At 57.6% G+C, this 25417-nt stretch overlaps 1 protein-coding gene across 2 annotated transcripts in view; it reads right to left on the bottom strand.

The window, feature by feature from the left end:
• Positions 1–25417, bottom strand: part of TMEM132C (transmembrane protein 132C) — a 96678-nt gene that overhangs the window by 42901 nt on the left and 28360 nt on the right. For both annotated transcript variants that reach the window (XM_080649980.1, XM_080649981.1), the window contains exon 2: positions 1069–1966. In XM_080649980.1, coding sequence (XP_080506106.1) covers positions 1069–1966 — 898 coding nt within the window. The remainder of the gene's footprint in view (positions 1–1068; positions 1967–25417) is intronic.

The following is a 25417-nucleotide window of genomic DNA, read 5'->3' as shown; positions in this document are numbered from 1 at the left end:
CCGAGGCTCAGGGGACTGTTTTTTTTTCCGGAAGGCACCAGGGCCCACCTGCGACCCTCACCCTAAGGCAGCCGTGGGCAAACTACGGCCCGTTCGGCTGTTCTATCCGGCCGGCGGAGCCGAAAGAGGGGAGGGTTCTCTTGCTCTCCCTTCCGCTCCTTCACCAGCAGCAGTGTTAACATGGCAACGTCGGGAAACACGGCCGCAGCTCCTCCTTCTGAGTGGGCAGATTTATATCCCCATTCAGTAGAAGGAACAACCTCTCCATCTTCCAGAGGCTCCTTGTAATGACCCCGGACGCGTCCCCTGACATCACCCTGGGAATGCATAGACACGTTATCGTGGTGATGGAGGGAGACACGCCCCTGGAGAGCACAGTGTCAGAGCATTAGCTAAAAAGGAGACCAACAACACTGTTCCCACTGAAGTGGATGTTTTAAAGACCAAAAACCTTTCAACCCAGTCTACAGTGCCATCTACATCTACGTCCCGGGCATAATTTGGAAGTTGCACTAAAGAAAATGTTTAATTTACTGTTTACACATTTTGTCCTTTTCTATTTGTTTTAGTTTTAAATCATTTTATTATATTTAAGTTTAATTTGAAAGGCTTTTGTACCTTTCCTTGGTTAGGCAATTTTATTTTGCCTTTGCCATCTTCAATACAAGGTATGTTATTGTGCTATGATTCCTCCGTTTTTTGAAGTTTCAAATTATAATAATTAGTGTTTACATTCTTCTTGTTAAAATGTTTGAAATGAATAAAACTATTGAAATAATAAAAAAAAAAGACCGTACCCTTTTATGTAATGATGTTTACTTTGAATTTATATTAGTTCACGCAAACACTCCATCCATGCTTCCGGTCCAATTTAAGAACCCATGTGGCCCTCGAGTCAAAAAGTTTGCCCACCCCTGCCCTAAGGTCACGGGAACAGCCCCGATCTGGATCGTCTTTATCTTTCGGGACAGATCTTAACTGGATAACGGGTTCCCAGGCCTCGCGCAGGCCCAGCGCGCCCCACAGCCTGGGGGGGGGGGGGGGGGGACCGTCCGTCCGCGCACCTACCTCAAGGTGAAGAGGTCGGCCGTGGAGTTGCTGGCCACGGTGACGTAGGCGGTCACCACGTCCCCTTGCTTGGCCGGCCTGGAGGGCAGCCAGACGGCCACGTCCCCATCCAAACGCAGCTCGCTGAGCTGGTCGCCGCGGTCCTGGGCGCGGTAGAGGCGCACGGCGCCGACCCGCTGCAGGTGGGACGCGGCGTCCTCCCGGCCGTCCTTCCCGGGGCGGATGGCGTTGCCCTTCCTGAGGTCACCGCTGCCGGCGCAGTCCCCGTGCCCGTTGTCCCCGGGGTGCACCGTGTAGTACAGCTCCACGGGGCTCCCCTCAGCCGGGCCCGCCGGCCGCCGCCTCCCGGCCACCACGGCGGGGGGGCTGAACCAGCCAGGCGGCAGCCGCAGCTCGGCCACACACAGCCCCAGCGCGCCCCGCAGCCTGCAGCTGGCCCTGACCTCGCGCGTCTCCCGGAAGGCGTACACCCGCAGGCAGGGCAGCGGCTCGGCGGGGCCGGGCTCGGCCCAGTCCCGGCCCAGCACGTGAAACAGGACCTGCGCCACGGGCCGGCCCGGGTAGATCTTGTCCTGCAGGATGTGGGCCCGCAGCTTCCAGTCGAACCGAAACGTCTCGGTGGGGCCTAGAGAGGTCAAGGTCAAGGTCGAGTCCAGAGGCACCACCTTCTCCACGGAGAAGGGCCCGAAGCTGGCGTTGAGGAGCGGGGGCCGCCGGGTTCTGTAGGTGAAGAAGGACTCCACGCGGGACTGCAGGCTGGCGTTGTGCGTGGGGTCCCGGCGGGCCCCCCTCAGGAGGAAGGAGGTGTCCGCTCGGAGGACGCGGAAGCTCACGGGCAGGTAGGGCGGCGGCGAGGAGAACCTTGGGATGGGGTCCGTGACCCCACGGCCCTCGATCACTGCAGGCGGCAGAGAGGGAGAAAGGAGAGAGAAAAACAAGATGGTCACGGGCACCTCAGAGTCCTTAGGGCCATCAGCGATGATCATTTTATAAAAATATATTTTTATTATTATATTCCCTGACTGGTTTGGCTCAGTGGATAGAGCGTCAGCCTGCAGACTCAAGGTTCCCGGGTTCGATTCCGGTCAAGGGCATGTATCTTGGTTGCGGGCACATCCCCAGTAGGAGGTGTGCAGGAGGCAGCTGATCGATGTTTCTCTCTCATCGATGTTTCTAACTCTCTGTCCCTCTCCCTTCCTCTCTGTAAAAAACCAATAAAAATAAAAATTATATATATATATTGATTTCAGAGAGGAAGGCAGAGGGAGAGAAACATCCGTGACGAGAGAGAATCATGGATCGGCTGCCTCCTGCACGCCCCGCCCACCCCCCACCCCCCCACTGGGAATCGAGCCCGCCACCCGGGCCTGTGCCCTTGACCGGGGATCGAACTGTGACCTCCAGGTTCATCGGTCGATGCTCAGCCACTGAGCTCCACAGGGAGGGAGGGGTTCCATAAGTGATTTAGAAACGAGAGGTGAACATGCCGAAGTCCACTTGGGTAGTGTGTTCATGATCCTTCCAGAACCAGCCCATACGGGACTCTACGTGCTCCCCAAACGGCGTACGTGCTTCAGATCGAAACGTGGGAAACCGAGGTTTCGCTGCTGAGCATCACTGCTCGGCGGGAACGTCACACGGGTCGACCTAACAGCGCACACGGGTCGACCTAACAGCACACGGGCAAGTGACCGATGAGCGTGAGGTGAATATACTCACAAACTGCATGAGGTGAATACATTTTTTTTTTAACCAAAGTTTTTATTTTTTTAATATATTCTATTGATTTTTTACAGAGAGGAAGGGAGAGGGATAGAGAGCTAGAAACATCGATGAGAGAGAAACATCCATCAGCTGCCTCCTGCACACCTCCCACTGGGGATGTGCCCGCAACCAAGGTACATGCCCTTGACTGGAATCGAACCTGGGACCCTTCTGTCTGCAGGCCGACGCTCTATCAACTGGGCCAAACCGGTTAGGGCCAAAGTTTTCTATTGTATTGAGTTTTAGAGAGAGGAGGAGGCAGAGATACATCGACGTGAGAGCAACACATCAATCAATTGACTTCCTCCTGCCATGCCTCAGACTGGGGATTGAGCCCACAACCCGGGCATGTGCCCTGACCAGGAATGGAGCCGGCGACCCTTCGATGTACTAATTTGGGCTAAAACAGACAGACATTATCAAGAAGACAGTGTGGTCTGCCACAGTGGTTTTGGACCTAACGCTTGGCCACAGGGGGGGATCCAGGGCGGATCTAATCAATAGCCACATGATGTTTGGCAAGTATGTATCTTCTTGGAGCTTGAGTTTCCATGGATGGATGGATGGATGGATGATGGGTAGATAGGTAGATAGATAGATGATAGATAAATAGATAGATAGGTAGATAATGAATAGATGAATAAATGGATGATAGAAGGATGGATAGATACATGGGTGGATGGATGATGGATGGAGAGATGCATGGATAAATGGATGAATAGATGGGTGATGAATGGATGCCTACATGAAATGATCAATGGCTGGATGGATGAATGATGGGTAGATAGATAGATAGATAGATGATAGATAGATAGATAGATAGATAGATAGATAGATAACGAATAGATGAATAAATGGATGATAGAAGGATGGATAGATACATGGGTGGATGGATGATGGATGGAGAGATGCATGGATAAATGGATGAATAGATGGGTGATGAATGGATGCCTAATGAAATGATCAATGGCTGGATGGATGGATGATGGGTAGATAGATAGATAGATGATAGATAGATAGATAGATAGGTAGATAGATAACGAATAGATGAATAAATGGATGATAGAAGGATGGATAGATACATGGGTGGATGGATGATGGATGGAGAGATGCATGGATAAATGGATGAATAGATGGGTGATGAATGGATGCCTACATGAAATGATCGATGGCTGGAGGGATGGATGGTTGAATAAATGATGAATGGATGAATGAAGAGATGATGAATGATGGATGGGTGGATGGGTGGATGCATGAACAGATGGATGACGGATGCGTAGATAAAGAGTGGATGAATAAATGAAATGACTGATGGTTGGATGGAGGACTGGGTGGATAGATGGATCCATATGCAGATAGAAAGGTAGGTAGGCAGACAGCTCGATATATAGGCTATGATAAGGAGCGCTGACCAGCAACTACAGAATGGCCCCACTTCTCCTCCCGTCTCTACACCATTCGCGTGTGACTTCACAGCCCTCCCTTCCAGAGGAGGAGGCTACGGGCCCTCCTCGCTTCCCGGCCTCTCCCACGACTCCCGTCACCCAAGGGCCCAGCCCAGCCAGCCTCCTGGGGGCCGAGCCCACGCGGAGGAGAGCGGGGCTGCCAGCTTCCTCCTTTGCGAGACTCGGGTCATTGCCGCCACGTCCACGCGCCTCCGACCCCAACCCCGTGGCCGTTCACCCCCAGGAGCTGCACGAGACCCCGTCTGCACCCTCCCCGCCCCCCCAACCAGCCTCCAGCACCGCGTGGAGCACCTACTAGTGAATTCACCTCACGTTCTGGGGAGCCCGGATCCAGGGAGCGGATCCAGGGAGCAGAGGCAATCGCCAGCCTCGGTCGTATTTCCTGCCTGACAGACACCCTAGCTCCTGACCACAAGGAATTCGGGACGCTCAGCCCTGACAAATACCCGCCTGCTCATCGCCGCTCACCTGCTCACTCCCCGTCTCCCAGGGAGACAGGGTCGTTGAGTAACTGTTATTGATCTGGAAAGGCCCATTCCGGTTTCCTAAGGCCGCGGGAGAGGGGACGGGCCCTCCGCTGACAGCCGGCCCTTTCCATCCCGCCGTCAGCTGACAGCCCGTTCACCGGCCGGCTCCCGTCCCGGGCATCTGTTTGCTTTATCTGCGCGCCTGTCAGCGGCTGGGATATTGTGTCCTCCGTCAGCGAGCGGCCCGTCGGCTGGGGGAGCCCACAGCCCCGCCACGGCCGGAAATTGAGTCTGTGAGATCCCCAGATAGGGGACCCGGAGACATGGCCCCTGTCACTGCCCCCCCCGACGGGATGACTCCGGGGACGTGACCCTTTTGGCCACGGTCATGCATCACTGCCACCGTCACACTCCATGTTGGGATGTGGACCAGGACGGAGGCTTAGGCATCTCCTCCTGGTTCTCTCTGAGCCGGGACGTGAAGGACGGGCAGACGAGGGAGGGCGAATGGACTGGGGAGAGGATGCAGAGCCTGGAGCCCGAGCAGAGGGTGGGTGGGGAGTGAGGGGTGGGGAGTGTGGGGTGGGGAGTGTGGGGTGGGGAGTGAGGGGGTGGGGAGTGTGGGATGGGGAGTGAGGGGTGGGGAGTGTGGGGTGGGGAGTGAGGGGTGGGGAGTGTGGGATGGGGAGTGAGGGGTGGGGAGTGTGGGGTGGGGAGTGTGGGGTGGGGAGTGAGGGGTGGGGAGTGTGGGATGAGGAGTGTGGGTGGGGAGTGAGGGGTGGGGAGTGTGGGGTGGGGAGTGTGGGGTGGGGAGTGTGGGGGTAGGGAGGGAGGGGTGGGGAGTGAGGGGTGGGGAGTGTGGGGTGGGGAGTGTGGGGTGGGGAGTGTGGGGTGGGGAGTGTGGGGGTAGGGAGGGAGGGGTGGGGAGTGAGGGGTGGGGAGTGTGGGGTGGGGAGTGTGGGGTGGGGAGTGAGGGGTGGGGAGTGTGGGGTGGGGAGTGAGGGGTGGGGAGTGTGGGGTGGGGAGTGAGGGGTGGGGAGTGTGGGGAGGGGAGTGAGGGGTGGGGAGTGTGGGGTGGGGAGTGAGGGGTGGGGAGTGTGGGATGGGGAGTGAGGGGTGGGGAGTGTGGGGTGGGGAGTGAGGGGGTGGGGAGTGAGGGGTGGGGAGGATGGGGATGGGGAGTGAGGGATGAGGAGTGTGGGGTGGGGAGTGAGGGGTGGGGAGTGCGGGATGGGGAGTGTGGGGTGGGGAGTGTGGGGTGGGGAGTCAGGGATGAGGAGTGTGGGTGGGGAGTCTAGGAGGATGGGCTGGGGCCAGCGTCTGCCCTGAGTGGGGTCAGGAGTGGATGGATGCCCAGGAGGCTCCATGGTGGACAGACCCGGTGTCTCTTCCCTCTGTGGTTGGATAAGAAACAAACAAGCCTTCCTCGCCTGCCCGGCGTGGCTCCGTGGTTGAGCCTCGACCTAGGAACCAGGAGGTCAGGGTTCGATTCCCGGCCAGGGCACAGGCCGGGTGGCGGGCTCCATCCCCAGTGGGGGGCGTGCAGGAGGCAGCCGGTCCCTGATTCTCTCTCATCACTGATGTTTCTCTCTCTTTCCCTCTCTCTCTCTCTCTCTCTCCCTCCCTCTCTCTCTCTCTAAAAACATCAGTAAAAACGTTGAAGAAATAATACCTGGGTGGCTTCCAACATCACAAAGGAGGCCTCGCTGCCCAGGGCGGACACTCCCAGCAGAAGCTAAGCCGCTGCATCTGCTGCTGCGCGTGGGGCCCGCGGCTTGGCGACGCTCGGCTGCCTTTGCAGAGGGAGAGGCACGTATGGATCGCAGATGGCGGCGTTCTTTCTGATGGAACCGCGTTAATCCCAGCGTCCCAATTAGCCCCATTCATGCCCGTGAAAGGAAGCGCCTCCCTGCTCTTTACGATGGTCTTTCTCCTCAAAAATAAAAAGCTTGTTTTTAATATGGTCCACATGTCCCCTCCCCCCCACACACTAATGACAGATCATTAAAGACACACACCCACATGTCCCCCCCCGCCCCACACACACACTAATGACAGATCATTAAAGACACACACAAAACCTCCACTTCGCATGGAGCCCCCACCCCCCCACACACACACACACAGGGGAGTCTCGTGGGCCCCCCGAGTTGGCATCTGCGGCCGGTCAGGTTGCGCCCGTGTGGAGCGTCATCACGAGAACGAGAAGCCTGGGGCCGCGAGGGAGAAAACGCGTCCCCGCTGGCGGAGCAAACACCGCAGGAAAGGCCACGGGAGAAGGTGGAGGCCCTTGGTGATACCGGCTCCGACGTGGCGGACCGGGAAACGGGCCGTTTCAACCCCGCGTCGGGGCGAAGGATGGAGCCTCCCCGGGGAGGGTCTGAACGCTCCGGGAGAAACAGCCCCGGGCCGGAAGGGGACCTCTGAGCCCCTGTTCTCCATGAATGAGTGAGTGAGTGAATGAATGAAAGAGTGAATAAGTGAATGAGTGAGTGAGTAATGAGTGAGTGAATGAATGAGTGAGTGAATGAGTGAGTGAATGAATGAAAGAGTGAATAAGTGAATGAGTGAGTGAGTGAATGAGTGAGTGAGTGAATGAATGAGTGAATGAGTGAATGAATGAATGAGTGAATGAGTGAGTGAATGAATGAGTGAATGAGTGAATGAGTGAGTGAATGAAGTCCTCTCTCCCCTGTTCTTTTTTTTTTTTTTTTTTTTAAATATATTTTATTGATATTTCACAGAGAGGAAGGGAGAGGGATAGAGAGCTAGAAACATCGATGAGAGAGAAACATCCATCAGCTGCCTCCTGCACACCTCCCACTGGGGATGTGCCCGCAACCAAGGTACATGCCCTTGACCGGAATCGAACCCAGGACCTTTCAGTCCGCAGGCCGACGCTCTATCCACTGAGCCAAACCGGTTTCGGCTCTCTCCCCTGTTCTCGATGCTGCCACCGCCTGGAGGTCCCGGCGCCGCCTCTCACACGCTAGGCCAGTGGTCGGCAAACGCATTCGTCCACAGAGCCCAATATCCACAGGACGACGATGGAAATTTCTTTGGAGAGCCACATTTTTTAAACGTAAACTTCTTCTGACGCCACTTCTTCAAATTAGACTCGCCCGGGCCGTGGTATTTTGGGGAAGAGCCACACTCAAGGGGCCAAAGAGCCGCAGGTGGCTCGCGAGCCGCGGTTTGCCGACCACGGCGCTGGGCCTACGCTTTCAACAAGCCGATGAGCGAAGCTCTCTTTTTTAAAAAAAAAAAATATATATATATCTTTTTATTGATTTCAGAGAGGAAGGGAGAGGGGGAGAGAGAGAGAGAAACATCCATGATGAGAGAGAATCATGGATCAGCGGCCTCCTGCACGCCCCCCACCGGGGATTGAACCCACAACCCGGGCCTGTGCCCTGACCGGGAATCGAACCCTGACCTCCTGGTTCACAGGTCGATGCTCACCACGGAGCCACGCTGGCCGGGAAGAACGTGTATTTCTAACAAGCTCTCAGGTGACGCTGCCTGGCGGGGACCCCACTTTGAGAACCCACATCAAGAGAGCAGGATGCAGCTGCAGAAAATGACAGCTCCCCAGTCACCTCACCCCTGGGAGCCCCGAGGAGTCTGCCTCCGAGGGAGCCCTGTCCATCTCCATCGGCTCCCCCCTCACCCTCGTTTTACCGTCCTCCCTGCTCCCCTCACTCTCCCCAAAACACTCCTTGCGTATCTGCTGGTCTCTGCTCAGGTGTCAGGCATTTCTCTTCTGCTGGACAGGGAGCCCATGGAGGGGAGTCCTCTCTCCACGGCCAAGGTCATGTCTGGGACGGGGAGCACTCGGTGAGATTGACAGAATGAGTGAATGAGTGCATGAACGAATGAGTGAATGAATGGAAGAGTGAGTAAGTGAATGAATGAGTGACTGAATGAGTGAGTGAATGAATGAGTGAATGAATGAGTGAGTGAGGGAATGAGTGAGTGAGGGAATGAGTGAGTGAGGGAATGAGTGAGAGAGGGAATGAGTGAGTGAGTGAGGGAATGAGTGAGTGAGGGAATGAGTGAGTGAATGAGTGAGTGAGGGAATGAGTGAGTGAGGGAATGAGTGAATGAGGGAATGAGTGAGTGAATGAATGAGTGAATGAATGAGTGAGTGAGTGAGGGAATGAATGAGTGAGGGAATGAGTGAGTGAGTGAGTGAATGAATGAATGAGTGAATGAGTGAGTGAATGAATGAGTGAGTGAGGGAATGAGTGAGTGAGTGAGGGAATGAATGAGTGAGTGAGTGAGGGAATGAGTGAGTGAGGGAATGAGTGAGTGAGGGAATGAGTGAGTGAGGGAATGAGTGAGTGAATGAATGAGTGAGTGAATGAATGAATGAATGAGTGAGGGAATGAATGAATGAGTGAGTGAGGGAATGAATGAGTGAGTGAGGGAATGAATGAGTGAGTGAGTGAGGGAATGAATGAGTGAGTGAGGGAATGAGTTACTGAGTGAATGAATGAGTTAGTGAATGAGTGAATGAATCAGTGAGTGAATGAATGAATGAATGAGTGAGTGAATGAATGAATGAGTGAGTGAGTGAGTGAGTGAGTGAGCAAAGGAAACGGGTAGGTGCCCTGTGACCCCTGCGGCCAGGCCCCCCCCTCCCCCGCACCCGGCACTGATTCCCACATCCCGCCCGAGTCTCGGCCTTGTCCCTCCCGGGGGCTCCAGTTTCTGGTGCCGGAGCCACCGAGCCTCGCAGGCCCCTCCTGTCGGGCCCTCGGCCCCCTGCGTGGACGGGTTTGGAGCCGCCTCCTGCGGACTCACCGCCGGACGTGTCTCGGCAGCGCCCCTGCTCCCTCAAGCCACTCGCGGAGACGACACTTGATTAAAAAGTGGGAACAAGACGGTCCCCGACAGGGCATCCAACCGGGGCGGACACGGCAGCACACAGAAGTGGGGGAGGGGCGGGCTCCGGCTGCAACCAGACCATTAGGCCTCCTTCCCGCGGCCTCCCAGCAGCCTCAGGGGCAGCGATAATGAGGCCGCCGTGCAGGGATGGCCCAGAGACGGGGCTGTCCACCCCAGAGAGGTTGGCTCTCACACTGGACCTCCGGCGGCCATGCCCTCGTGTCTATGGCACAGGGAGGGAGGGAGGGAGGGAGGGAGGGGGATGGAGGGGGACGGGGAGGGAGGGGTGGCAACTCTCTGAAATGAGAGAGAACACGTACACATTTGGATTCTTCGTTTCTTTTGAGAAATTGGATTTGGGGGCAAGACCAGGCTGGCCTGCCCGCTGGCAGGAAATTGGCCAATTGCTTCATGAGAAATAAAAAAAGCATTGCAACTCTGTGTGGGGATGGGTGCTAACGAGAGATGGTGGTGATGGTTTGCAACAGATAAAAAAAAAAATAGTGTGTGCACCCCGGGTGTGCGTGTGTGTGTGTGTGTGTGTGTGTGTGTGTGATGGAGGGGGTCCAATGGGGGACAGGGGGGTATCGGTAATACTTTGAACAATAAAGATACATTTTTTAAAAAGAAGAAATACTAACTTCTGCTTTAAAAAAAAAATTAACCATGCCGAAACCGGTTTGGCTCAGTGGATAGAGCGTCGGCCTGCGGACTGAAGGGTCCCGAGTTCGATTCCGGTCAAGGGCATGTACCTTGGTTTCGGGCACATCCCCAGTAGGGGGCGTGCAGGAGGCAGCTGATCGATGTTTCTCTCTCATCGATGTTTCTAGCTCTCTGTCCCTCTCCCTTCCTCTCTGTAAAATATCAATAAAAAATATATTTTTAAAAAAATAAAAAATAAAAAAAATGAACCAAGAAATCTCATCGTTTTTGTCCCAGACGCTAACGGTACAGGCCCCTTCTGTCGCAACAGGAGGAGAGCCACCTGGGCCGATGCTCCCGTTCCACGGATGGAGGAGTGAGTGAGGCTGGAGGGGTTAAACCCTAGCGTGGCCGGCGCACACCCCCCCCCTGGGAGATGCATCCACACGGAAACCCGCCCTGTCCGAAGGTTGCGCTGGGAGCTCTCCGAGGCCCGTCCTGCCTCCACGTGGCGTCTGTTTCTCTGCTCACGGAGACGGGTGGGCTGGGCGGGGGCCAGCTGGCGGTCCTAAGGGTACAAAAGGCACGCGCCCCATGACCCACTTCTAAGTTTCTGCCCCAGAGAAACACACACACACATCCCTATGCACGCGCACACGCACCCACATACAGTCACACACGAAACCACGTGCACCACGGGAAATGTATCCGGAAGCTACACGCTTAGGGGCTTTAGCAGAAGGTTAGAAACAATGTAACTACCCATCCGTCCGCCCGTCAGTGGGAGCAAGCTGGCTACCCCAGAATGTGTTTTTTGCAAGAGAACACGGAAGAGCCATGAAAGGGAGAATGTAGGCCCTGGCGGGTGTGGCTCGGTGGACAGAGCGTCGGCCTGCGGACTGAAGGGTCCCAGGTTCGGTTCCGGTCAAGGGCACGTGCCCCGGGTTGCAGGCTCGATCCCCGGTCGGGGGCGTGCAGGAGGCAGCCGATCCATGATTCTCCCTCATCATGGATGTTTCTCTCTCTCCTCTCCCTTCCTCTCCGAAATTCATTTACATATGTATGTGGAAGAATCTGGAAAGAGGCATGGCGGCAGAGCTGAACGGCCAACCCGTGGACATTCCCTACGTGATGCTCGCCCGCTGGTCTGCGTCTGGAATTTCCCCACAACAAGACGTCGGTTTGGGGAGCGACGAGACGGGAGGTCGAGGCCTGTGCTCCCTGCCCGACCACACTGAGCCCCACATGGAGATTCCGATGAGCCACACGGAGGCGAAACGCAGCCCCCGCATCCCGGTCCCGTGTGCCACGTCCCCGTGTGCTGCGTGGCGGGTCCTCGGCCCGGAGCCACACGCCGCTCGGAGCTCCTGAACCGACGCTCTTACTAAGTCGGGCGCCTGTACACAGAAGCATGCAGGACAGCAGCGTGCGTGTGGATCGGGGGATGAAGACACCGGCCCGGTGTGTGTGGGGGGGGGGGGCGGGGGGGGGGAACATGATGACTGTGACCATCGCGACGAAGGAGACGCAGCTGAGTTTCTCGCCGGCCTCTTGGCCTCAGAAGAGGTGGGGGTGATGCCGCACTGCAGCGTTTACCGAACACCCGCCAAGCGCGTTTCTGACGGGGAACGAGGGACGCCCAGGTGACGGGCCCTCCCGCAGGAGAAGGAATCGGGGAAACGAGGCAAGAAGGAAGGGGGGTTCGCCGTTCTCGCGGTCTGCTGTGACACTTTGTTTTGTTTTTTGTTTTTTTTTAATATATTTTATATTGAATTTTTACAGAGAGGAAGGAAGAGGGATAGAGAGCTAGAAACATCGATGAGAGAGAAACATCGATCAGCTGCCTCCTGCACACCTCCCACTGGGGATGTGCCCGCAACCAAGGTACATGCCCTTGACCGGAATCGAACCCGGGACCCTTCAGTCCGCAGGCCGACGCTCTATCCACTGAGCCAAACCGGTTTCGGCTGCTGTGACACTTTGTATAGAGTCTCTGATTTAGTTCATGCCAACGGCTGGCGAGCCGCCCCAAAGCCCCTACTGCGCGCCAGGCACCAAGGATGGAACGGGGAACCGAAGAGAAGGCTCTGCCTTCTGGAGCTGAGACGTCCCCTCCCTTCGGGGTCGTGGGAGATGAGTAGGCGCCAGCGTGTGACAAATGCTGCCTCATGAGCCAGCGGCCGAGTGTTGCTCAGGTGTGATGCTAACACGGCGATGGGAGGGGACGTCCCAGCGAGAAGCTGCCGGGCGGGGAGCAGGCGTCAGGGCTGTCTGCTCAGGACGAAGAATAAAGAGTCGCCGTGCGCTCGGAACCGGTTCTCAGGAGGGCGTCCCGAGGTGGACAGAAGAACAACAGCTCCGGTTCCGGGAGGCCAGCGTGTCTGTCTCTCTCCACCGTCAGGGAAACGCACGTGTCCACAGCCGAGGGCCATCGCCGGCAGGCCCCGGGCATCCACGCTGGGGGGGGGGGGGGGGGGGGCAGCCAGGTCTCTCCACAGAGCAGAGGAGGGTGGTGGGAGGAGAGCCCCGGGGGAAATGCAGGTGGGGAGGCCCCGTGCCCACGGCCGGCATTTCAGTCAAAACTTCACCATGAAAGGTTCCCTAGCAAGATCCTTTTTACAAAGTTATTTTTATTTTTTTCTTTTGTTGATTTCAGAGAGGAAGGGAGAGGGAGAGAGAGAGAGAGAAACATCAGTGATGAGAGAGAATCATGGACCGGCTGCCTCCTGCACGCCCCCCACTGGGGATCGGGCCCGCCACCCGGGCCTGTGCCCTGACCGGGAATCGAACCCGTGACCTCCCAGTTCACAGGTGGACGCTCAGCCCCTGAGCCCCGCCGGCCGGGTTTCCTATCAAGATCTTGAGCAAAATAATCGAAGGAATTTGGGGGGGAGCCAAAGAGGAAAGTTTCCGGTCCCTCGAAAAACACCCCAGAACGCGTTCTGTCAGCGGTTTCGCGACGTGGCCCCCGAGGCCCTCACACGTCGGACGGGAAATAAAAACATCTCCTTCCTCGCCGCACCTGGCCGCCGGGAGCCCAGGAAGTCATTAGCGATGCTTCTTCCGCTCGATTCCCTGTGATCCCCGTAGCTGCTGATTTCAGACCTTCTCTCCTGATTACGGCTTCCTGACGGCTCGCAGCTGCCGAGTCGGGGCCGCGTCTCCGTGTCCTCCACAGGGAACCACGGAAAGCAGAACCCGGCAAGCCTGCTCCTGCCCGGGACGTGGCCCAGACCGCAGACTTCTCCTTGCCGCCCCGCCGCCGCCGCCGAGGCCCGGTGCGACCTGCACACTCCCCTCCTCCTGCGTCTCCCTGGGGTCCCTACACCCCAGACCCAGTGGCCATCGCTGTCTGCCCTGGACTCGCTCCAGTGGGTCACGCCTCAAATCCACCCATCACCTCTACCGCGCCCCCCCCCCCCCCCCACACACACCCTACACACACTTCTTATTTCTCTTTCGTTAATCCTCACCCAAGGATATTTCTTCTATTGATTGATTTATTTATTTTTTAAATATATTTTATTGATTTTTTTTTTTTTTTTTTTTTTTTTACAGAGAGGAAGGGAGAGGGAGAGAGAGTTAGAAACATCGATGAGAGAGAAACATCGATCAGCTGCCTCCTGCACACTCCCCACTGGGGATGTGCCCGCAACCAAGGTACATGCCCTTGACCAGAATTGAACCCAGGACCCTTCCGTCCGCAGGCCGACGCTGTACCCACTGAGCCACACCGGTTAGGGTTCTCTCTCTTTTTTAAAAAATATTTGTATTGATTTCAGAGAGGAAGAGAGAGGGAGCGAGAGAGAAACGTCAGGGGTGAGAGAGAATCACCGATCGGCTGCCTCCTGCACGCTCCCCCCCCCCCCCCCCCGCACTGGGGATGGAGCCCGCAACCCGGGCCTGTGCCCTGACCAGGAATCGAACCTGGGACCCTTCAGTCCGCAAGTTGACGCTCCATCCACTGAGCCAAACCGGTTAGGGCTCTATTGATTTATTTTAAAAATATGGTTTTTTTTGCCCTAACCGGTTTGGCTCAGTGGATAGAGCGTCGGCCTGCGGACTGAAGGGTCCCAGGTTCGATTCCGGTCAAGGGCATGTACCTTGGTTGCGGGCACATCCCCAGTGGGAGGTGTGCAGGAGGCAGCTGATCGATGTCTCTCTCTCATCGATGTTTCTAACTCTCTATCCCTCTCCCTTCCTCTCTGTAAAGAAACAATAAAATATATTAAAAAAAATAAAAATATGTTTTTATTGATTTCAGAGAGAGAAAGGGAGAGAGAGAGAGAGAGGGAGAGAAACATCAAGGATGAAAGAGAATCACGGATCGGCTGCCTCCTGCAGGCCCCCCACTGGGGATGGAGCCCACAACTGGGGCCTGTGCCCTGACCGGGAATCGAACCCTGACCTCCCCAACCCCTAAACCCCGCTGGCCACACCGGCCGGGCTTCATCAGCTGTACTGACGTATCATTTACGTCCTCTAAGGTTCACTCATTGAGGCACACGATTCTATGACGATGTTTAATGACTGTGCGTGTGCGCGCGCGCTCACGTGTGTGCATACGTGTGCATTTGTGAGCTAGCTTACCTGCACTGTTTCCTGTGACCAGAAGTATCTTGACTTCTGCCCAGTTTATACATTCGACTCCAGAGGGAGAGAGGCGGACAGACAGACAGACAGAGATGGAAAGGAGAGAGAGAGCACAAGGTCCGTGGTCGGCAAACTGCGGCTCGCGAGCCACCTGCGGCTCTTTGGCCCCTGGAGTGTGGCTCTTCCACAGAATACCACGGACTGGGCGAGTCTCCTTTGAAGAGGTGGCGTTAGAAGAAGTTTACGTTTAAAATATTTGGCTCTCGCCAAAACCGGTTTGGCTCAGTGGAAGAGCGTCAGCCTGCGGACTGAAAGGTCCCAGGTTCGATTCCGGTCAAGGGCATGTAACTTGGTTGTGGGCACATCCCCAGTAGGAGGTGTGCAGGAGGCAGCTGATCGATGTTTCTCTCTCATCGATGTTTCTGACTATCTATCACTCTTCCTTCCTCTCTGTAAAAAATCAATAAAATATTTAAAAAACAAACAAACAAGCAAACAAAAATAAAATAAAATATTTGGCTCTCCAAAGACATTTCCATCGTTGTGCCGTTGATAGTTGGCTCTGCTGACTGATGAGTTTGCCGACCACGGGCAAGGTGAGATGAATGGGAGAGAGAAGGAAGGGCAGGCTCGCGGGTGACAGGATGCTGCGATGATGTATACGAGCAATTACCCGCCGCCAGCTGGGTCACGTGCTGCAGCTCCTTTTGCACCATAAATATCTGACGCCCATTTATTAATTTCTTAGACTCCGTCTTGCTCAAAAAAAAAAAAAAAAAAAGAAGACGTACAAAGATGCTGACGAGACAGGAAGATTAAATAAGTTAAAATAAGAAAAATGAGGCGAGGGGGGACGCGCGGGCCGGGAGAGGGGGGAGCGGGGGGAGGAACGGAAAAGCTTTGTAAACAAAACGCTGAGGCGTGGACTTGGGCACGATTCCCCGAGACGGGTGACCACTGAACCCCAGCTTCACGGGGACCGAAGGGCGGGGGACGGGGGGAGCAGGCGGCTTCGTTTCCATAACAGGGCGTTTATGCGTCTTCAACACCGCTGGGTGCTGGCCTTCTCCCTGGCCGCCCACTCCACGGGGCAATCCGCCCAAAGCCATCTTATAGGGTCCACGTGGCACGCGCCCACGGAGGTGACGGCCGAGTGCCCGCTGATGTGGGGGATGAGGCACCGAGAGAAGTGTGTGTGTGGCCCTGGCCGGGGTGCTCAGCGGTTATTACAGCGTCAGCTCTCGCACTAAAGCAGCCGTGGGCAAACCACGGCCCGCGGGCCGGATCCGGCCCGTTCGGCTGTTCTATCCGGCCCGCGGAGCCGAAAGAGCGGAGGGTTCTCTTGCTCTCCCCTCCGCTCCTTTACTTTGAATTTATATTCGTTCACACAAACACTCCATCCGTGCGTTTGTTCCGGCCCTCCGGTCCAGTTTAAGAACCCATGGTGGCCCTCGAGTCAAAAAGTTTGCCCACCCCTGCACTAAAGGGTCACAGGTTCACTTCCCAGTCAAGGGCAGGTACCTGGGCTGCAGGTTCGATCCCTGGCCCCAGTCGGGGCGCGTGTGGGAGGCAACCAATCGATGTGTCTCTCTCACATCCACGTTTCTCTCTCTCTCTCTCTCCCTCCCTCCTTGCCTTCAACACTCTCTAAAAAAAAAATTTAAAAATCACCCGGCCAGCGTGGCTCACGGGTTGGGGACGCGATCTAGGAGCCAGGAGGTCAGGGTTCGATTCCTGGTCAGGGCACAGGCCCGGGGTTACAGGCTCGATCCCTGGGGGGGGGGGGGGGTGCGTGCAGGAGGCAGCTGATCCAGGGTTCTCTCTCCTCATGGATGTTTCTCTCTCTCTCTCTCCCTCTCCCTTCCTCTCTCTCTCCAAAGCAATAAAAACATGTATATTTTACCAAAGCGACGCCAGCCATTAGCCCTTCCATCCCACCACCTGGGCATTCCCAAGGGGAAGACCACGTGACCCCGCCTTAGCGCCAATGAGAACCCAGGATGGCTCTGATTGGTCCACGCTGCGTCACAGGCCCATCGCTGGACCACTAGGTGGGCCGGGGAGATGCCGGCGGTGATGGAGGGACAGGCGGGGCTCCCTGCGTCCCGGGAGCCGAGACTCGGCCTTGGAGAATCTCCACGGAACGCTTGTCAGTGACAAACGGTCCCGGCCCCGCGGGGAGGCTGGACGGTCAGGGAGGGAGGCTGCGGGTTCTGGGGCGGCACGGGCCGCTGCACCCCGCAGGACGGCGGAGGGACACCAGCAGGTTTGCCCAGCGCGCCCCCATCCTGGGCGATGGTGGGACAGTGTGCGCCCCCTGCCCCTCCTCCGTGGCTGCTCGTCCAGAGGTCACGTGGCTGGGGAGGGGGGGCATGTTTAGGGGCGCCCCCTCGCACGCTGACAGGGGTGAGGCCTTTACGACAGCGGGTCCCCAGAGGATGGAGAGGGCCCCCTCCTGTCCCCTGCGCGGAGGGAGATGGAGGTGGAGCCTGGCTGGGCCCAGAGCCCCCCAGCTCGTCCCCCCCCCCCCCCAGCTCGCACCCCCCCTGTGAGCCCAGCATCCGGGCGCCTTCCCCACACCGCCCATCCCATCCCGCCAACAAAGCCTCGATGTGTTTCCTGCGGGGCCGGGCCCAGCTGAGCCTCCAGCAGGGAAGAGGCTTTCAGACCCAGCCCGGGGTCCCAGGGGCGACGCGCCCCTTCCCTTTCACGGGGAGACAGGCGTCCGCGTATAAATCACAGCCTCCCGGGCGGCCGGCCACCTCCGCGGCCCATCTGCACGGAGCGGGCTGGGGCCTGTGAAGGCGCCTTGTGGACACGGAGCGCAGACACCACTGGGAGCAGCACTGGGCGAGGGGAGGGGGGAGGGGGGAGGGGGGAAGGGGGGGGCCCCTCCTGGGGGAGCTGCGTTTCACTGGGTGTGAGAACTCCCGCTGGGAACCGCAGGCCCTCTGACCTGCAACACCCAAGGGCAGCACCAGGGGGCGCCCCGGCGTGCCTGGTTCTCAGACAAGAAAGCGGAGAGCGGAGAGCGTGGGCAGGGCGGCCGGGGGAACTAGGAGGACGCGGACAACCAAGACCTTGAGCGCAGGGACGTCATCACGTCATCACGAGCCGCGAAGCCCTGGTGGGCGCGTGAGTGCGTGACGGCCACTGTGTCTCAGAAGGACACCCCGCCTCCTCAGTCCTTCCCCCAGCGTCGCCGACACACAAGCTCCGCAGAAGGCCGTGCGGGGTTGAGGTGGACGAGGTGACGGTTTTTGAAAAAAAAAAATAAAAAAAATATATATATATATAATATATATTTATTTATTTATATATATATATATATTTGTATTGATGATGTCAGAGAGGAAGGGAGAGGGAGCGAGAGAGAGACACATCCACGAGGAGAGAGAATCATGGATCGGCGGCCTCCCGCATGCCCCACACTGGGGATCGAACCCACAACCCGGGCCTGTGCCCTTGACCGGGAACAGAACCGTGACCTCCTGGTTCCTAGGTGGACGCTCCACCGCTGAGCCACGCCGGCCGCGGCCCGGGGTTGGTTCTGAGCTGCCCCACACCGGCGGCTCACCTCACCGGGTCCCCTCGCAGGTAAGCAGGTGGAGTGGGGACGGAGACAGCAGCGTCCCCAGGGAGGGGCGGGCCGTGGGGTGTGGGCCAGGTCTCTCTCCTGGAGACCCCCCGGGGCGCCCAGACCTGCGGCTCTGGCTGGGGCTCGGGGCTTCTCCACGGACACCCCCTCTGATGAGTGCACCCCCACGATGGAGACCTGCGAGCTCGCGGGACCCGGGGTTCCGTCCTCCGTGGCTCACATCCGTCTCCGAACGGGAGGAGAAAATTGAAAAAGCAAAGCAGCCCCTCCGTCCCCCAAACGAACCCGCCGGCAAAGGGCTTATCTGAACGGGGGTCCTGGGTGCTCGGCGGCACCCCTCGGGGGAGCCGGGGCCTCCCGATGGGGAGCACGAGGCCCTCCTCCCCAGCAGGCTCAGGGCCATGAAAACAATGGATGAGCCCTGACCGGTTTGGCTCAGTGGATAGAGCGTCGGCCTGGGGACTGAAGGGTCCCAGGTTCGATTCCGGTCAAGGGCACGTACCTTGGTTGCGGGCACATCCCCAGTAGGAGGTGTGCAGGAGGCAGCTGATGGATGTTTCTCTCTCATCGATGTTTCTCTCTCATTGATGTTTCTAACTCTCTATCTCTCTCCTTTCCTCTCTGTGAAAAATCAATAAAATATATTTAAAAAAAAGAAAATAATGGGCGAAGGGGCGAGGGGTCGGGGAAGGAGGCTCTGGTCCCTGCAGAACCTCAGACGCTGGAAAGCCGTTCAAGATGCGGCCCGTCAGGCCCCGCCACGCGCTTCTCCCACGCGCTTCCTTGTCCCGGGTTCGGGGCTCAGGACCACAGCGGGGACCTGCTTTGTGCGGGTCCCGGCTTCACAGGGTCTGTGCGTAGCCGGCCGCTGTGGCCAAGTGGGTATAGGCGTCGGCCTGCGGACCGAGGGGTCCCGGGTTCGACCACGGTCACGGGCACATGCCCGGGGTGTGGGCTCGATCCATGACTCTCTCATCGCGGATGTTCCTCTCTCTCTTCCTCTCCCTTCCTCTCTGAAAGCAATAAAAATATATCAATTAAAGAAAAAAAAAAAAAAAGAAAAGAGGTCTGCTCTGGCTGAGGGCGAGGGGCGATGGCAGGGGCCGGACGGCCCCCTCTGATTTCCCAGGCGCCCGCTCCTTGGAGGGCCCCCCACAGGGATGGGCCGGGCGCACGGTGGTCCTCGGGACCGCTATCCTCTTACCCGGACTCAGCGGGCGGCCAGGCACGGCGGGGGGCGGTGGGGGGGACGGAGAGGGCCCTGTGCACATGTGGGAAGAAGAAAAACAAAGAGCTCCCCCCTCCCCCCCCCCCCGTACCCCCCAAGCTAATAGGAAACATCCCAGCCTGAGGGGCGCGTCCCGGGAGGATCAAAGCCGGAGAAACAAACCCCAGCTGGCCTGGGGGAGCCTGGGCTCCGGACGGAGGGGAACGCAATCAGACCTGCAGGCTCCGCCAGCCTCGTCCGCGTGCAAGCACCCCCCCCCCGCCCCCGCCCCCCCTGGAACAAAACAGCGAGGAGACAGCGAGCAGGGATCAGGCGTCCGAGAGTGATGAGGGGAGCGATGAGGGACACTGTGGCCGGGGGCCCTCTGGGAGCTGGCCCAGCCTCTCCTGCTGCCGAGCTCCGGGCCGTTTTTGTGCCGCTGCTGTCAGGGCCCCGGACCCCTCGCCTAAGGCTCGCACACAGCGGCCGCTCGCACGGTGGTGCGCAGAAAAGGACTTGGCACCGAAGGATGCTTTTGTTCCCCTCTTTCTTCCACCAAAGAACCTGGAGGAAGAAGTGTGGCCGGCCCGGCGGCATGGCTTCCTGGCTGAGCGTTGACCTCGGAACCAGGAGGTCACGGTTAGATTCCCGGTCAGGGCACACGGCCAGCCGGCCGGGTTGCGGGCTCGATGGATCCCCGTGCGGGGTGGGGGGCGGGGGGGTGCGGGAGGTGGACGATCATTGATGTTCCCATCTCCCTCTCCCTCTCCCTTCCTCTCTGAAATCAATGAAAAAAAATATACATATTTATATTTTAAAAGTATGTATATTTTGGGACCAGGGAAGTGGGGTGCGTGAGGTGAAGACCCCTCTGTGGGGAGACAATAAATACGCCCTCCCCCCCAGAGCACGGCCCTTTCCTTCCATCCCCCCACTGAAAGGTGGGGTTCATCCTGGCAAAGGCAGGCTGCCTGCACCCCAGCTCCTGATAGGCATGTGAAACAAAATCAAGGGGCCCTCCCTCCACTCTCCCTGCCCCCCCCCCCCCCCGCAGTAGCTCTGAGCTTCCTGGCTTCTCTGGATAAACCAGTGGAGGCAAGATTAGACCCAGAGAGACCCCCCTGGGCACATGGGGTCCTCCAAGAGGCACTTAAAAGCAGGTCTGTAACTTGATCCCCTGCCTCCCAGCCCCCCAGAGCTGGACGCTCTCCCCCCAAACGGAGACCCCAGGCCCACAGGGAAGGAGGCCCTCTGGTGCTTTGAAGGAGGGGTGCCCTCCCAACACCATCACAGACTCACACAGGGCTCAGGGGGGAAGGCAGCGAGGAAGGGGGGGACGGACCCTCCTGAAACTCGCCTTCCAGATGGGAAGGCCGGGCTCAGGGGGGGCGCTCGGGGGCCAGAGAAGACCCTTAACTGCTTGAGCGAAGTCCCCCCCCCCCCCCCCGCTCCAAGGACGGCCCGCTAAACCTTTAAAGCCGCCAACGTCTTCACAAGATTGAGGGGCTCACCCAACGCCCTCAGCACCCACCCGCCTCCACCCCCCGCCCGACGGCCTGGCCCCGGCTCAGGCAGCGGTTCATTCATCTCCACACCTCGGGCGGGCGGGTCCCATCTTTTATGCAGAAAAATAAACAGTCGAAACGGAAAACACGTCTCTCAGGAGGAGAGAGTAAGCGAGAACGCATCTCAGTCCGCCAGCTCCCGGCCAGGAGGGAGGCTCCGGGGACTTCTCCCGGGGCTGCGTCCCCTGCACCCGCTGTGGGTGCTTCCTGCCCCCCACCCACCCCAGGGTAAGCGCTGTGCTAGGCACATTGAGATGCATCTGTGAGCAACACACACACACACACACACACACACACGGCTTCTCCTGGGATGTGCCGCCACTGCACGCGTGTGGTTTGTGTGTTACAATGAATCAGCCAACAGGGATACATTGTTGCTGAAGGGCAAGGCTGACCTGCGGGCGCATTCCTTTATCTAATCCTCCCCCGAGGGTAGGTTCCCGCTGACCTGTAGGGAGAGGGGAAGAGAGAGGGGAAGGCAGAGAGAAACAGTGATGTGAGAGGCACCCATCGATGGGTTGCCTCCAGGGCCCGGGCTGTGGAACAGCCTACGACCGAGGTGCGTGGCCTTGACCGGAGTCTTCGGAGTCCAGGACCCCGGGGTCCCGCAGGCCGATGCCCTATCCACTGAGCCACACCGGCCAGGGCCCAGCCGTTATTTCAGGCCCAGCCTCAGCTGCTCCTCCCTGAGGTGCCCGATGCCCGAGACTCTTACAGGTTTGGGAGTGGGAATTTAAAAAAAAAAAAGCCGAAACCGGTTTGGCTCAGTGGATAGAGCGTCAGCCTGTGGACTGAAGGGTCCCGGGTTCGATTCCGGTCAAGGGCATGTGCCTTGGTTGCGGGCACATCCCCAGTAGGGAGTGTGCAGGAGGCAGCTGATGGATGTTTCTCTCTCATCGATGTTTCTAGCTCTCTATCCCTCTCCCCTCCTCTGTAAAAAATCAATAAAATATATTTAAAAAAAAAAAAAAGCTGAGTGTCAGGTGGGCGCAAGACTTATCGTATGATCGCTTAGTAAGTTGTGTCTAATCACTGGGGTGTACACCTAAAACTAATATAATAATGTATGTCAACTGTAATTGAAAAATAAAAGATGAGCTGGATGTGATTCATTCAGTTGGTACAGCTAGAATGCCTATTGGATGGAAGGAATTTTTAAAAAAAAAAAATCCCCTCACGGGAAGACACTCCGAGCTCCCCGAGGAAGGGGCTCGTGGGTGGAAGTCAGGCCGCGGGTGTTCGAAATCGGAGACGGGGCGAACTCGCCCGAAGCGAAGGAACAGCAAAGAGGCCAGATCATCGCGAATCGCTAGGGAACCAGCTGCAGGCGGCAGACACGGGATCCGGGATCTGCCTTCCCTCTGCCCCGTGACTGGGCCTCAGCGCGGCCTGGCCGCCAGGAGCAGAGGCTAATTGGGACGGAGGAAACCCGGGGTGAGAGCCTTCGGTCTTTGCTGTAAGGGTGGGGGGGTGGCTTCCGGACATTTGCATCGGGGCAGCCCACGGCCAGGACCCGGCGGAGATGTGATGGAGAGAAACACCCACACGTGGCCCGGCCAGCGTGGCTCAGGGGTGGAGCCTCGACCTATGAACCAGGAGGTCAGGGCACAGGCCCGGGTTGTGGGCTCGATCCCCAGTGTGGGGCGTGCAGGAGGCAGCCGATCCATGATTCTCTCTCCTCATTGATGCTTGTATCTCTCTCTCCCTCTCCCTCCCTCCCCCTCCCTGAAATCAATTTTTTTAAAAAAACAGAGAAGGGGAGGACTCGAGAGGTGCCCACCTCAGCCCTCCCGAAGCTCTGTCCCTTTAAGCCGAGTCCCTCCCGGCTCCTGCCCCCGGCTGCCCCCCTCCCCTCCCCCCCCCCCCCCCCCCCCGCTTGCTCGTCAAGGCTGACTGGTTTCTGCTTTCCACAGCTTTCTTCCCACCGAGGACGTGCCTCATGCCAACTTGGAAAGAGGCCAAACGGCGGATCGAACGGCAACGCTCCACTTAAAAGCCGCGGAGGCTCCGGCCGCAGGGGCTCGGCGCAGAGGGGAGCGTGCGCCTTGCTCTGGGCCGCCTCCTCCAGGAAGTCCCCCTGGACTGAACGGGAACTGGACAGGAAGGAATGTGAGCTCCCCGGTGGCCTGGAACGGAAAAGGAAGAGGACAGCTGGCGGGGACGCGGGGCGCCGCGGGGCGTTCGCCACGAAGCGAGGTCACCGCGGGGACCCTGGCATCAGAAACGGCACCGGCGTCCATCTCCCGCTGCTGGACAGAGGGGATGCCACCACAGCTCGGGGACAGACAGATGGCGGGGCCAGGCGGCGCCTCCTCACGGTTGGTTAGTTCAGCCCCTGGCGCAGTGGGACGGAAGCCCTTTCGCTGCCTGGCTGCATTTTTTTTTTTTTCCTTAACGGCGCCCATGGGACATCTCTTTTTTATTTATTTAATTTTTAAAAAAATATATTTTATTGATTTTTTTTTACAGAGAGGAAGGGAGAGGGAGAGAGAGTCAGAAACATCGATGAGAGAGAAACGTCGATCAGCTGCCTTCTGCACACCTCCCACTGGGGATGTGCCCGCCACCAAGGTACGTGCCCTTGACGGGAATCGAACCTGGGACCCTTCCGTCCGCAGACTGACGCTCTATCCACTGAGCCAAACCACTGAGCCAAACCGGTTAGGGCGACATTTCTTTAAAAAAAAAAAATGTTTTTATTGATGTCAGAGAGGAAGGGAAACATCAATAATGAGAGAGCATCATGGATCGGCTGCCTCCTGCACGCCCCACACTGGGGATGGAGCCCGAAACCCGGGCCTGTGCCCTGACCGGGAATCGAACCATGACCTCCTGGTTTGTAGGTCGACGCCCAACCCCTGAGCTACGCCAACTGGGTTTGATATTTAAATTGTAGAGTCAAATGAGCCCTGGCCGGTTTGGCTCAGTGGATAGAGCGTCGGCCTGCAGACCGAAGGGTCCCGGGTTCGATTCCGGTCAAGGGCACCTGCCCGGGTTGCGGGCTTGATCCCAGGGCCCAGGGCATGTGCAGGAGGCAACCCATCCATGTGTCTCTCTCACATCGACGTTCCTCTCTGTCTCTCCCCCTCCTTTCCACGCTCTCTAAGGAAAAAATACCCTCGGGTGAGGATTAACCAAAAAAGAGAGAAAGGAATGGCTTATCAATCTTTGGGAAGAAGGGTCTTGCTAGAATTAGTAACTGGGTTTTCCATATAGAGCGGCAGCCGGGATGTCTTCATGTAATTACTAAACGAGAGACACGTCACATTACACAACAGGCACCCCCATCAGCACCCCTCCCCCCGGAAGTACAGACCGAGGGGAGAATTTCTCTCCCTCCCCGAGCCCTGCAATGGCCCTGCAGACACCCCAGCAAACATCTGTTCACATGTGCTCACGGCTACACGAACTCAGGAAGACACACTTTTTAAAAATAAGTTCAGTGCCGAAACCGGTTTGGCTCAGTGGATAGAGCGTCGGCCTGCGGACGGAAGGGTCCCGGGTTCGATTCCGGTCAAGGGCATGTACCTTGGTTGCGGGCACATCCCCAGTGGGAGGTGTGCAGGAGGCAGCTGATCGATGTTTCTAGCTCTCTATCCCTCTCCCTTCCTCTCTGTAAAATATCAATAAAAATATATTTAAAAAAAATTAAAAAAAATAAAAATAAGTTCAGCCTTGTCCCACCTTAACACACAGATTCAGAAAGGACTCTCTCCCATCCAGGGCCATCGCGGGCGCAGTAATTAGACCCCAATCGCTTACACAGCTATGGCCCCGCGGGAGGGCCGCGTGTGCACGATGAAGCTGGTTCCGTGCATCTAAAACACACATGCGCGCACACAGACATTACCCACACACCATACACCCCGCCGCCTAGCCACGCGCACACGCACATAGCTCACACCAAACCCACTCACACACAAATGTGCGGACAGTCGAACCCACACACACCATCTCTCACATACCCAACACGACCGCCCTCACACCGCACACACTCACACACACACACACACACACACACACAACCGGCCCGCGAGCAGTCACGGACGCTCCGAGAGGAGCAGACACTGTGCCCCCCTCCCTGCCCCCCCGAGACCGCGGTTTCCGCAGACGGTGCTGTCCGGCGGGCGGGGCCCGGAGCCGCCACCGGGCAGCCG

Source organism: Plecotus auritus (assembly GCF_963455305.1).
Source record: "Plecotus auritus genome assembly, chromosome: 13".
NCBI classification, from domain to species: Eukaryota; Metazoa; Chordata; class Mammalia; order Chiroptera; family Vespertilionidae; genus Plecotus; species Plecotus auritus.
The sequence above is the reverse complement of the archived record's forward strand: the minus strand, read 5'-3'. Positions and strand labels throughout refer to the sequence as shown.